This window comes from Caretta caretta, chromosome 15 (genome assembly GCF_965140235.1).
Source record: "Caretta caretta isolate rCarCar2 chromosome 15, rCarCar1.hap1, whole genome shotgun sequence".
Taxonomy (NCBI): Eukaryota; Metazoa; Chordata; order Testudines; family Cheloniidae; genus Caretta; species Caretta caretta.
The window spans coordinates 26,087,253-26,102,303 of NC_134220.1; the positions used below are offsets into that span (position 1 = coordinate 26,087,253).

Consider the following 15,051-nt stretch of genomic DNA (forward strand, 5'->3'; position numbering starts at 1 on the left):
ATGTGGAGAAGGAAAGGTTGAGGGGGTCAGAGTTAAAGCTGTGATGTGTGGTTAGTGGTATACTGTAGTTTTAGTAAGGCTTTCCTGTGGTAAAGAGGGTATGTCCTGTTTGATGACTTAATTTTTCGTTTCCCTTCTTTTGTGGGTTTGAATCAGGTATGTTGTACATGTAACAATTCTAACTGCTCCACAATTACCAAACTAAGTTAAAACAAAACAAAAACAACAACACTTTGTAGCATTTTCTTATTCTGTGTGTTCCAAGTTCTCATAAGGTGCTAATACTATCTTTACAAGTAGAAACTTCAGTCACTTGGTATTTAGATTCCATTTTTAAAGTGACATCACAGCACAAGCTGCTTTAACACCCAAAATACTGGGTGTGGGAAGTCAAGAAGTACTAAAATACTTAGATCAAATAACTGAAACAAGATATGTTTTATGCTCTGTTTTTTAGATTCTGTTTGCAAACACCCAACATGTTTGATGTTTTCCCATTGTAATATGGATTTTTAAGTAAGTAAGCAGTAAGCAGTTTTGTGGGGTTCTCTCTGCTGCTCTGTCAAGGCACATGTATTACAACTAATCTTAGATATACTATGTAGCTGTCTTAAGGTGACTTTCAATTTAAATGAAACCAAGTGTCAGATGAGCTACTGAAACAGATTTGCACAATCAAAAAAATCAATCAATCAATAAATACATTTTAAAAAAAAATTGTGGGATTTGTTTGTGGGTTTTTTTAGTCTGGAAGAGTACCAACCTTGGATAAAGATGCAACAAGCATTGAACCAGTTTTCAGGCAAGCTATTGTCCTGATTACCTGGCCTTCCTGAATTTACCTTATTGTACTATACTAGAAATTTGTTCAGTTAGTCTACCAGAACGCACTACACACCATTACATCAGTGACGTACCAAAAGACATACTAAATATTTTAGGTTTCAGAGTAACAGCCGTGTTAGTCTGTATTTGCAAAAAGAAAAGGAGTACTTGTGGCACCTTAGAGACTAACCAATTTATTTGAGCATGAGCTTTCGTGAGCTACAGCATCCGATGAAGTGAGCTGTAGCTCACGAAAGCTCATGCTCAAATAAATTGGTTAGTCTCTAAGGTGCCACAAGTACTCCTTAAATATTTTAGAGAACTGCATCCATTTTGGTTAGGCAAATAGGCTCAAAGCTGATAAAATAAGGTAAAGCAAGGTATTTATTTCTTGACATAGATAATCTTATTTTGAAAAACAAAGATTAATTACTGCTATTTCTAAGTCTACAGGACAGTAATCATCTTGCTGTAAAAAAAAAAAAAGTATTTTTGTCACTGGCAATGTGGTAATCAACTGGCAAGACTGAAATCTCTATGTTGTTTTTATGTTGGCTTAATCACAAGTCACTTTAGAGCAAAATATTTAAATACTTTTTAAAAAATACTGCAATTTATGATTAAGCCAATATTGAAGTAGGATGTGATTGTAAAGTCTTCATCATCAAAATGCCAGTAACAAAGTTTATTTTACAGCATGGTTTCTTCTATCATAAGCAGGCTCAGAACTGTCAACAGCAATTAAACTTTATTTTGAAAAACATCTTATTCCTGGAGAGAAAGGCTTTTTACCTTATCAGGTTTTAGATTGAGCTGCACAAAATGGTAGGTCTTTATTGTAAAAAGACCCTTTGAAGTCTCAAAAAAGTTGTTCATGTCTGTAATTAAAGTTCCGAACCAATTTTAAGTTTCTATTTGAAATTCTAGTATATTTTCAGATGGAACTTCCAGTCAAGTTTCTGCATGGATAACATTCATGTTTTATCATCTGAAAATAGGATTTCATAATAAAATGTAATCCCATTATTTAGCAAGAGTAAACAAACACTTTAAATAAATATAAAGCTCCTGTTAACTAATTTATCAAACCCTCTGTACTTAATATTTCATTTTAGCTATAACAGTCTCCTCTTTAAAAATATTCTGTCCCTTACTAATTCACTGCCACCTTCAGCCATCAGTATTCGCATACATTCTCCTCCCACTTGCCCCCCCACATTCTCCTTGTCATTAAGGCTTCTTTTCCTAATCCAACCCACCTCCACTGGCAATGTCATAAAGCAAATTGTAAAGGATTTTAGGAGTCAGAATTCCAGTCTGAACCACTGTAAGTAACCAATAACTATTCAAAGATTTAAAGTAATTTCTTTAGTTTTTAAGCTGTTTTGCCATGAGCAGTGTAAGATGGAAAACATGTTATACTGTAGTCACCCATATGGACTAGCACACACATTACAGGAGCTTCATAGTAAAGCTAACGTTTTCTCAATGAAAGACAGCTACAAAAAGCTAGATACACAATTTCCCCATCCTTTATTCAACTGCAACTTTAAAGATTTTAGTTTTGCTGTCTGGTTTTGAAGTGATTAATATTTGTTTCAACAGCAAATAAAAAATATTCAAGAACAGAATCAATTATTTAATGAATGGTTTCTACTACGAACAACCTCTTTCCTAAAGTGCTGAAAGATACAGAAAGCAAGACTATGGCCAAACACATCCATAAGGTATTCTGTGTTGTGTGTTTTAGTCTACCCATATGTTTAACATTTCTGTAGCTTCCATTTTTGCTTTGGGTCAACACTTCAGGACAGAATTCACGTTATGATTTTGGTTCCAAGTAATTTAATGTTAACAATGTATATAGTACTTTTGGTATATGCCTATACTACTTATAAAATCTGTACTGTACAAACATCTACTGCTACTAATCAAGAGCCTAAAGGGTTTCTGAGGTTGGTATTACAAAAATGTTTGCTTACCTGCCACACACCCACAATTGCATTAGCAACTAATATAAGTAAGATTACAAAAGGTTCTACAAATGCTGTGATTGTTTCTTCACCTTCTTCAAACCAGGCCAAAACCTGCAAGAGAAATCACAGTTAATCTAAATACAACAGATACACAAAACATGGAGTGGTAGAATTTTCACAGAAATATCTATGATGTTATCACTAGGGCTGTAGATTAAATTGTAGTTAACTCATATGATTAATGCGAAAACATTAATTCTGTTTTAAAAAAAATTAATCCCAATTGTGGTTTTAATTGCATGCTAAACAACAGAATACCAATTGAAGTTTATTAAATATTTTGGGATGTTTTTCTACATTTTCAAATACAATGATTTCAATTACAAACACAATACAAAGTATACAGTGCACACTTTATATTATTTTTATTCCAAATATTTGCACTGTTAGTGATAAAAGAAAGTATTTCAATTCACCTCATACAAGTACTGTAGCGTGATCTCTTTATCGTGAAAGATCAACTTACAAATGCAGATTTTTTTTAACATAACTACACTCAAAAACAAAATGTAAAACTTTAGAGCCTACAAGTCCACTCAGTCCTACTTTTTGTTCAGCCAATCACTAAGACAAACGTTTGTTTACATTTATGGGAGATAGTGCTGCCCGCTTCTTACTTACAATGCCACCTGAAAGTGAGAAAAGGCATCACATGGCACTTTTGTAACAGGCACTGCAAGGTATTTACATATTTAAAAGATTACTGCAACTTTATACTTATAATCTGATTTGACTTTTTTCCTGACTGGCCACTGGTTTGTATTCTGGCACAGAACCATGCCATCGACTGATGATATCAACGAATAGTTGTCCCCCCGTTTGTAAATATCAGTTTGTGGTGGGGATTTTCTACTAATACTTATTCTACAAAAGTGAAATGCCTCTCTTCCCCATTTAAAAAAAGGGACTGCACAAAAGGGGATGAAGATGAATTTAAATAATAACCTCCAAGTTTAAAATGGGAGAGAATTGGAAAAAGCAACATGGCTGCCAACGTTCCCTCTAATTTTTTAGATCCATGTGCGGAATAAATTTTGTTATGTGCACCAATATGGAGGTGGTGTGTGGTGGGGGTGGGGCTGAGGGGTTTGGAGTGTGGGAGGGGGCTCAGGGCTGGGGCAGAGAGTTGGGGTGTGTGTGTGTGTGTGGGAGGGGTGAGGGCTCCAGCTGGGGGTGCAGGCTCTGGGGTGGGGAGAGAGACGACTTCCCCCAGCCCCCTCCCCAGCAGCTCCGAGGCTGGGACCTGGGGAAAGACGCCTCTCCCCTGCTGCGCAGCCCTTGATAGCCTGCTGCACAGCCATGCAGTTTAGAGGGAACTTATATGCCTGCCTATAGTGCTCCTCTTAAGCTTTCCAGTCAGGGTACCCAACAGTCACATTAAAATGGCAGATCACGGAAGCAAAAAACTCTTAATTAAAAAGTGGGGGTAGGAGCTAAATCAACTTGGGGAGGTCTATGTAAAGATCTAACAATGTGGCTTTTTCCTCAGCTCAGCTTTAATACATTCCCAAGCAGGAGGACAAGGCACCTAATGATTCTATACTTGTAAGGCTTCAGATGAAGTCTGGGGATTCTTTAGACTTTTGTCATTTACTAGTCTCAAGCACTTCAGGAACATATGGAAAAGGCCTATTCACTGAATAAGTTCAGGCAAAATTCTGCAATAACTGAGGAGACAGTCTAATTCTTTAAGCAACATGTTGAGCAACAGGAAGCCTGTTAAATGACAATAAATGGGAATAATGTGTAGAAATAATTAGTGCCACTAGTCAGGCAACACCAGTATGAGTCACTGACCAACTCAGAAGCACCTTACCAAATAGGCCAAAAAGCAAGCAGTTACTAAAGACACCATCATTCTGCTATCATGCTGCACTAGAACTACTGCTCAATTGTGAAACACTCCAGGATGTTAAAAAGGATGAAGGAGCAACAGCACAAGAGCCTTGAACAGAAACAATCTGAACCACCAAGCAAGACCAATATGAGAGCAGATTTTATTAGGATAGAGGAAATGTCCAATATCGTGAGAGGCAAGGCAGCATTGTGTTAGGCTCAGTATCAGTACACTGATGCTCAATAGTATCAAGTATCTAAGACAGTGGTTCTCACATTTATTTGATTGTGGCCCCCCCTTTTTTGTGTCTGTAGTAGTTTAAGCAGCCCCGCCACACAAGTACATATATTGATTAAAAAAACAAAGACATTTAAAAAAAAAAAAAACACCATGCAACTCTCATTCAATATTAACAGTAAGACATTGATTCAAACAAAGCCAACAACCCATTGTAATAAGAGCAAAAGCAAAACTGCGCTTGTGACCGATGCTTACAATTAAATGTGCACACCATGTCGTAGCAAACAGATTAACATACAGATGGCAATGATGTTGTATAATGCTGTGCAAGCTTAACAGAAATCCATCAAAATGCACAGCGCCATCTACAGTCAAATGCACAGTGCCATCAGAGGACCCGGTACGTCTGGAGGAATCAGCTTTGCTAGTTATCCATTGCTATGGGTAAAACGTATGCAGTACTTTTTTCACCTCTCTAAAGCCTCTCTTCCTCCTTCCCCTCCCCCCCCCCAAACACATTCCGCACCCCCAGGTGGGCCTACCCCAACCTCTGCTCTAAGAGACCAGCCGAAATTCAGACAGAGATCATAAGAGCAAATGTGACAGCTTGTTTTAAGTCTTAACCACAGGTGTACTGATACCATAAATCAAGCCGAGAGCCAGATCAAAATCCTTAAGATGTTTTAGAAGCTCAACAACTGCGGTTCCCAAAACATGAACCTTTCAAAAACATTTGACAAGTGTAAAATTTAAGTGTTCCTATTAATTCGAACTACAATTAACAAGAGACTTGTTAGCAGAATAATTCTTGGGGTCTAAAAATGAGAAAATTTTCCTATACAGTAACTCCTCACTTAATGCTGTAGTTATGTTCCTGAAAAATGCGACTACAAGCAAAACGATGTTAAGCGAATCCAATTTCCCCATAAGAATTATTTTAAATGGGGGGTTACGTTCCAGGGATTTTTTTTTTGGGCTAAAAATTTTTTTTCCTGGAACCTAACCCCACCTCCATTTTTATATATAATATATATATATATATATATATATATATATATATACACATACATACATACACACACACACACACACTATAAGTTCTAAACAAACAATTTAATACTGTACACAGCGATGATTGCGAAGTTTGGTTGAGGTGGAGGAGTCAGAGGGTGGGATATTGCCCAGGGAATGCCTTACTGCTAAATGATGAACTAGCACTTGGCTGAGCCCTCAAGGGTTAACTCGTTGTTAATGTAGCCTCACACTCTACAAGACAGCATGAATGGAGGGAAGGGAGACAGCATGGCAGACAGAAAGAGACACACTGTGTGAGTGTGTGAGAGAGAGATGCGCATTTCCCCTTTAAGTACACTGACACCACTCTTAAGTACAGTACACTACCTTGTTAAGTTAATCAGCAAGCTGAGACACAGCAACTGCTGCCAGGAAGTTCCCTCCCTCCTGAGCCCTGTCATGTGTCCCCCCTGCTCTATGGAGATGGGGTAAGCGGGGTGCAGGGGGACACCCTGACATTATCCCCCCCCTTTCTCTTCTCCCCCCCAGCAAGCAGGAGGCTCTGGAGAGCAACTCCAAGGCAGAGGGCAGGAGCAGCACATTGCAGTGGAGGGAGGGACAGCTGAACTGTGGGCAAATGATAGCCTGCTGGGTGGCTGCTGCACAGGGAACTTAGGGGAACGGGAGCTGATGGGGGGCTGCTGGTCCACCCTGGTTCCAAGCTCCCAGCTAGCTGCAACGGGATACTCTTCCTGCAACCAGTGGACAAACAGGCAGCTGCCAAGCGACCTTATAAGGCACACTTTAAACAAGCATGTTCCCTAATTGATCAGCAATGTAACAACGAAACAACGTTAACCAGGACGACTTTAAGTGAGGAGTTACTGTATGTCAAGACGACTCTAGTGACTGTACCTGTGCAAAGTTACAACAGGAGTCATTCAATTGCAAGTGTCTGATCTTCTTTTGTCACAACAGGTTGTGGGAGAATGTCAAAATAACTTCATGTACATTTGATACAACAACTGTATAGTAGCCTGATTTAATAAGCACTAGCAAATGAACAGGGATGAACAGATAAATAGCAACACATTAGTTTTTAAAAAAAGATTACCAACATCTTTTTTGCTTTACTAAATAGAGGAACAACAGAAACCAAAGTTTGGCAAATAATAGAATCCATAATTATTTATTACTTGTTTTATTGTATTGCCTAAGGGTCCTAGTCACAGACCAGGACACCTTTGTGCTAGGCACTATACAAATGCCTTGCTATAGTGGCAAATAGTTCCATCAGCAAACCTCAGAGTCTTACAACACATGGGATATTCAATTTAAAATAAATAAAAAAGACTGAAGGGTCCAGTGATATAATGACCCCTTACTGACAGAAATCTGGTAATCAAATCTTTGTAGCATTCATAACCACGAACATGATTAAGATCAACCACCATGGTATTGTTTTAAGACAATACTGTTGATAAAATTAGAAAATTCAACTAAAAAAATTTCTCTGTATACCTAAGAGGCTAAAAAGCAAAGAAAAGCAAAATGTGCTTTTGCATTTTTTTTGTTTAAGTGGAAAGGAAGTCCAGAGACTAAGGGAAATATCTAATACAAATGCTCCCCTGACACCTAAATGGCGAGAACAAATCTAGAGGGCAACTCTGATTCAACAATATTTCATTTGATTGCTCAAGCTGTATTTAATTGGTTTAACTGTTGGCAGAAGTCTCTTAAGCAAAGTTTAACAAGGATGGGGCCATGCGACTTTTAAAAGTAGAAACATACACAAAGACTAAAAATTACACATGCAACGACAAGCAAGGAGTGCTTGTGGCTCAGGGTCACTAAAAGAAGCAGAGAGGCTGCACCAGTAAGCTAGCCAGCAATAAACAGAATGGTCAAAAGTGTTAGAAAAACCAGAATTAAATTAATAATACTATGCAAGTATTTGTACTCCTAAAAAAGCCTCACTGTTTCAATAATTTTTATACCAGAGCACAGAGATTAGTCATTTGAGACAATCATGTTATTAGGAAAGATGGAGGGAACAGCATTCTGAAGACAACAAAAATAGAATACAGTATACAAAGAGTGGAAGTTCTGGGATGAAATCCATTGCTCGGGAGATTATACCTATGATCCATTAGACAAACTAGATTATGTTGTCAGTGACCAAGAGGCAGGTTTTTTTACTTAAGAATGGCAGCTTAGAGGCAAAATATGAAAATCAAATGTTATCCTACCAATAAAAGGTCTTAGACCAATTAAAGTGGGTTCTTATACCTGTGCAATCTTCCTGGAATAAAAAGCTTGTTCTCCCAGGCCACTGAGATTTTTAACATTTAGAATATTTTGGACAAACCAACAGTGCCGACTCCCATTATCCTTTTTGTATTTCTCTAGAGTACAGTTTAGACTCTGTTAAAAATACATGTTTTTATGCAAATGTGTCTATTTTACTGGATAGGACATGTTTAAATTTAAAATTAAACAAATAAAATATCCCTTTTTAAGGGTCTTAACAAGAAATTATTTCAAGCACAAAGGAATTGCCAACCAGAGATTAAGATTCTTTCATTTCTCCCAAATTTAGTTCCATTACTCATGATGAGATCAAAACTCTCCTTGCTAATTGTTACTGAAAAATAAAACTCAGTGATGATTATACAGGGAAATTGAAGTTTTATTGAGTTAACAGACTGCAACTACCTCAAGTATTTCAGTGTTTCTGAATATACAACTGCTTTGCTATATACTTGATGGTAGCAGAACTAAAAACAGAAGCATCTGGCAATTTAAGTTCTTACCTAGCTATATAGCACCCTACTACAAGGGAACATTTTTAAAAGCTACATAAATTACTTCTTAAATCTCTGCAATCTTTCCCCATCAGGTGATCTTTTAGGTGACATTGCATAATCTGAATTTTGCTGACAGAATGCCAGTGTAATATACCACCACTATCCCTATCTTATGCAACGTGTAGTCATTACTATTCCAGATCTAAGAGTCAGGTTGTTCCCAGGATGTTTTAGGACAACCCTAAAGTCCTTGCACAGAAAATTCTGATAAGACATTTTAGGAAGGGTTCATGCCTATAGAGTCCTTTATAGGATCAAGAGTATAACTTAACTTTTCTTCTCTCCAAGACATGTATTTTAAGTCATTAGAGATATACTGGAGGCATATGACAATGAAAATGGTCTACGAATACAAGAATGAAATGTTACAAAAGTATGTGCATCTAAGGCTGTAGAACAGCAATTCTCTGACTTTGAGATCTAGCATACCACATATACAGCTCAAGTACTTGGCATACCATCTTAGTAATTTAAATCAGTACAGATATAATGGGTTATGATGTTAATACTGTACAGCACCCTGTGTACTACCTGACTGCAGCACACATACCACCAGTTGATGTACAAACTACAATTTGAAAACCACTAATGTTACTGTACGATATTGAAGAAAAGGTATGTAATGCACCTACATAAAGGTGCAGAGGCAAGGTGTCATAAGCAAGCTTAACTTTCTCAATTCCTTACTTGAGTGCTTACACATGCAACCTTAATATATAGAGTTTTAAAATGGAATGTGTGCATGCACATACATGTGCAATATATAATATACACTCTTCAAAGAAAAAAATATTTCATAAGGAACCCACTATCCCATCTACCTTTCAAGGTCCACCAGGTGAACCTTAGGAGTTGTGCTGTTTTTAACCTTACAAGATGAGCAGTGAATGAACAAATGCTTCTCTGGAGCTCTGCCGCAATTAAAAGTTGCCATCATTAAGGTTTTTACTGCGCAAGTAATTTAGCTATGCACACATGTCCTGCCAGGCCTCATTGAAGGCAGTGTGATTTTCAAAGACCCAACTCAATACCAATTTTCACCAGAACACTCAAACACACTTCACAATCAGGACTATTTCCATGCCCAATTCCAACACTCAACTTCTAAGGTGATTCAGCACTAATGCAATTCAAACAAGAATCTTCAGATTTAAAACAACAAAAAAAAGTCTTTACAAAGTATATTCTTCTAATGCCTTTGAGTACATGTGTGAGGGAAGAAGAATTTTGTTACAAAAACTTTCTGAACATTTAATTTTTGGACAAAGACCAGGTCCATAAAATTTCAGCTGAGGTGAAAGTTTCATAAAGTTACAAACTGAAAACAAGGATTAGAACAGCAGATATTATGCAACCTTAACTATACTTATTGCTACTGCTATACAAGGCCTTATGTTATCCAACTACTATAGTCGTAACAGTCTCCCAGATCAACAAGATTACAGAAAATATTTTAGGGTCACTGGGAACACAGAATCCAAGTTTGTGTAATTTGGTTCTGTTCTTACTCCTGCTGAAATCCATTAACTTCAAAAGAAACCCTATAGTGCTGCCAAAGATTCAACTATACATAACCAGGGCTTCTGATTTTCAGTTTTAACCGAAAGACACTGCTAAAGCATCCCCAACACAAGAAACAAAATTTGTGTTTACCCACTAATCATTGGAAAAACACCAGAAATGGTTCCTTGCATCTAAGGGCTTGCCTACATGGAGCAGAAATGCAGACTACAAAGGTATGATTCCTAAAGCACATTAATGTGTTGCATATTAATTGGTTCATGTAGACTCTGCTTGTGCGCAATAGAAGTTCCCAAGTGCATTTTAAAGTAGTGGTGTTTGATACAGTATTATGTTAAAGAGCAATATGGAACATCACAAACAGATTACTCATCCCAGAACTCTATATGCAAAGAGAAAATGCCCCCCCCATCAAATTTTTGGAGATTTATAGCTATAGCTCAAAAATTGCTAAAAACAACCCCCCCCAATTATATTATTACATCCCAAAAAGCAAAGCCCTACACATTAACTTAAGACCAAAGCAACCCTGATGCACCTCATTTTAAAACTAAACATCAATTAATATGCTCTGTGTACGCTCCTTGTAATCTAAAAAAAATCTGGTGATTTACACATATATTATTGTAGTAGTGGTCTTTGTAGTATTACAAAGCCTCATTAACTTTTCAAGATTTAGCCGATCCAGTTATCAATGATTACACATTATAAATTATGCTAAATCATCCTTATGATACAGCAATCCAATGCTAAAGGTTAATTTTACCTCAGCTGTATACACAATTTATCTTTCCATGTAACATTTAAATTTCTCTGGATGGCAGTTATGGGCCACAAGCTTCACACTTGCTATATAACTGAAAATGAGTGCTTTCAGAACTAATATCGGAGTTTAAATTATGTCGATCACCTTGAATATTTTATAGAAACAAATATATTTCTATGTTTGTACGAGCTTAGCACAGTTGCTTGAAATTACCAGAACTAAATGAAAGTCTAATATAGCTTTTATAAAGAGTAAATGTCAAGCTGCAAGTGAAAAAACAGAAGAAATTACAAGTTATCTTTGATCCGAATACAAAACCCAAAAGCAAACAAAAACAAGAGTGAACTGCTCATAGAATAACTCCAATAAAAATTATTAGCAGCATTTCTATTTTAGCTAATGATTTTCAAGCCAGGGGCTTAACATGTTTTTCAAGAAGGAGGATAAGTATTATCCCCGTTTTTAAAGCTGAGGAAACTTGAGGCACAGAAAACTGAACTGAGTTGCCCAACGTCCGAACAGGTCAGTGGTAGAACCGAGGAGAGAACCCAGATATCCCAGTAGTGTACCCTGTATTACACTGACTGCCTAATTTAGGCAGAATAATTTCAGTAAACTGGAAAATGGAGGCTAGTCTAATTGTTTTATAAGTTCAGTAAACATACTAGCAAAGTACATTTGGCCATGTACATTATTTGACCTGTCAGTTTAGCACAGTGTTGAATATGGAGTCAGCACACTAGACAATTTCCAATTTGCTGAATTTGATCTTTACCTTCACCCATTTGGTTGGAAATTAAGTGGGATGTAAATTTCTAGAAGAAGTAACTCATGCACTATAAAATTCCACTACCCTTTATTACTATCATTCTTTCCCCCTCTACCCTCATGAGGGATGCAACTTTCAGACCCTTTACAAAACGCTAACCCCTGCCGAAAAACTAGATGTTCACCCATTTCTTAAAATTGCTACTGCCAGCCATTTTTCTCCCAGGACATATCAAAGTGACTAGAATGTGTGTCTCCACAGGCAAGCTCAATGCCAATCTCTGGCCAGCTGGCAATTATATACACACACATACCAAAACGGAGGCCCTCTTCTTTGAAACTGAGTGTCAGTTTTGTGATATCAGAAGCCTTCACTGGCCCAGAATCAACAACGCAGTATCCTGCATCAGGCATAACAGATGAGAACCATCCTCTTTTTTTTTTAAAAAATAGTCTTAGTTTAAGATTGATCATTTGCTTGAGTCTATAGTCATGATCAGTTTAACTTTGGTAGACGGAAAGAACACTAGAAAATCAGTACAAAATCCATTTTTTTTATTTTTAGCTTATAAAAGACTAATGCCTGTTTTTCTGGACAGAGTTAAGCTACAATTCTTTAGGTGGAAGTAAGTCTGTTTGGTAGACTTCACTAACAATCTCTAATGTTCTGCACTTTTTTTTTAAAATAAATAGAAAGCAATCATTCTGTTCTCCAACTTGTCAAAAACAGACCTATCACCTTCCTCCTGTACTTAGTCTTCAATTCATTTCTCCAGTTCCTTAGCAACCATATATCCTATACACACTGCATAAAGAAACTATCCAATTAAACATAAATTAAAAACAAAACAAAAACCAGAGTCATTTAGTGTTTCTTGTCCTTTCAATCCTGTATGCAAGACGAGGGGTCCACTTTACAGAAAGACTATCCAAAGGTCAGTTACCAAATTTGGTCAACAATGGTGCCATCACTGCTGTCATCATTCTTGTCACTGTCAAAAGCAACAACTGTCACCTTGCTATTATCAGGGAGGGAAGGCAACTGAAATATTCCTCATGCAAATTCTATTTACAGTTTGCATTGTATCCAAAAACCACTTCCAGTGATCATTCATTTAGCTTGATAAGGATTAACTCAAAAGCAAAAAGAATGACCAGTTAAACTCATAATGGAGGTTGGTTTTAAAAGCCAACGAAAAAAAAGAAGGGTTGGGAAATCCCAACTCAAGTAGGTATACAAAAAAATATGATAGATTATAGGTGTGCTTTTTATAGGTCTGTGTGTGTCTAGTTTAATTGTATTCAAGAAAGAAGAGAATTATATAAACCATACATGAAGTGAATATGGAAAATTAATGCCTAAAACATGCAAAAGTTAACCTTAGCGAGATAACCAATTTAAGACTCTGCATGCAATTTATTTTTTCACATCATAAAAAGAAGCAAGAAAATAACTTAAGGAATAACCCTGTCCATATATATAAATAATGTACAGTAGTCTCATTTGGGCAATGTGGGAAAAGTCTGAAAAAAAACCAAACATTTTATACTTACAAAAGATATACAGGCTGCCAACAACAAAATTCTAACTAATAAGTCTTCAAATTGTTCAATCACAAGCTCAAGTAAGGATTTTCCTGCAAGATATAAAAGGCAGACGTATTGCATCTTAAATATCCACAGAAAGATGTGAAGTATGGATAAAAATATTAGAAGATTGTACAAGCTTGCTTACCTTCTTCAGCTGGTAATTCTGCAGGAAGCATAGGTTTTCCCAAGGAGCATGTCAAAGAGAAAAGACTGTTAGAGAACTACATTAGCCACACTAAAGCATCCATCATTAAAGATCATTTCTGAGCTAGCTAAAATGCTACAAAATTAAATTCTACCCGATTTTATGTATATATGAAATTCAGATTTTAAGGCAATGCTGAGTAATGCAATTAAAGTGCCTCCTTTCAACAAGAATTGGAACGGGCCTCGCTAATTCCACAATTTATGTCAAATACATTTTAGCAGCAATCTACTAAGGTTACAATTCAGCCAAGTCATCACTCATGCCTGCTCTGTTACTTCTGGTGCTGCTGCATACAAAGGATCACAAGCTTCAAACGTTTTTCAGACTCCAGCAGAACACTGATTTCCCTCTACATCCACTTTACCAAACCATAAGATGTATAGCCAAATACTTCACAATCTCATCTTTCTATTTAGGAATTGCTGTCTCCCCATCTGCTATTTATTACTCCTCTCTGTAAGCCGTTTCTGCAATACAATTGGCACAAAAGAAAGCTATAAAAATAAAGCTCTGCCCCATTGTTTTCTGAACAATTTTTTTAAGCCAAAAAAGCCCACCTTCTTTCAAAAGAAAAAGAAGGAGGTTTGCGTGGGAGGGTTGGAAATAGCGAAGAAAATGAAGGTCAAGTACATAATAAAAGGGGCTCTTTAAAAAAAATCATGTGCTTTCTTTAATGCTAGAAGCTTATTTCTCATCAAGGTAAAAGGAAACGGAGGTGGCACCCTCCTTGCTTAAGCAGCCCTGACCGCTTAGGGTATAAAAGAAACCCACGAGGTGGAGTTCAAGTCAGCCATCTTCTCTCTCCCTCGCTCCTATTCCGGGTCCTGAGTCAGATGCCGGCTTTGCACACATAGGTTAGGCCTTGAAACAGGGCCCTAGGGAGGATGAGAGGGAGAAAGAGGATCCCAGCACGCAGCAGCATCCCCCCGGCAGCGGCTGGCGTGGGGGTTGCTTCACCTACCGTTGGCGCCCCATCTCTCCTTGAGCTTCTTGACTTGCTCCAGGCTGAGCCCAGTGCTCTCGTTCACGCCGAAATAAGCCAAAACTTCCTCCACCGTCTTGGTGTGAGCGTTCTCCATGGCCGGGCCGGCAAATGGTGTCTCTCCCCCGCTTCCTTCTTCTCAGCAGCAGCAGCAGGAACAGCAGCAAACCCTCCACTCAGCCCGCTCGGTGCCTCGCTCTCTCCCCCTATGGGTCCCCAACCGCCCCCGGGTGATTCTCACCATAGACCTAGACAACAATAGGGATCCGAGGAGCGCTCCCCTCCGGTCACGGCACCTGCACGCCCCCCCCCCCTTCGCTGCGTACCGGCGGGGGACTCGCCCCCACCCCCTCCCACCCCCTCGGGAACACGACCCCCCCCCTTCCTCTCACGGAGC

The 15,051-nt window shown here is 38.0% G+C and overlaps 1 protein-coding gene across 5 annotated transcripts in view; it reads right to left on the bottom strand.

Annotated features, from left to right (window-relative positions):
• Positions 1 to 15,051, bottom strand: part of ATP2A2 (ATPase sarcoplasmic/endoplasmic reticulum Ca2+ transporting 2) — a 79,262-nt gene that overhangs the window by 63,705 nt on the left and 506 nt on the right. For 3 of the 5 annotated variants that reach the window (XR_012665089.1, XM_048821932.2, XM_075120051.1), the window contains exons 1-4: positions 14,634 to 14,963; positions 13,610 to 13,627; positions 13,429 to 13,511; positions 2,808 to 2,912 (exon numbers count right to left, since the gene is read on the bottom strand). Coding sequence is in view for 2 of the 5 variants with exons in the window: in XM_048821932.2 (XP_048677889.2) it covers positions 2,808 to 2,912; positions 13,429 to 13,511; positions 13,610 to 13,627; positions 14,634 to 14,751 (324 nt within the window). In the remaining 3 variants the exon portion in view is untranslated. Of the gene's footprint in view, positions 1 to 2,807; positions 2,913 to 13,428; positions 13,512 to 13,609; positions 13,628 to 14,633; positions 14,964 to 15,051 lie in introns of those variants that run through there. The other 2 variants (XR_007352901.2, XR_007352900.2) reach the window with 2 other exon arrangements.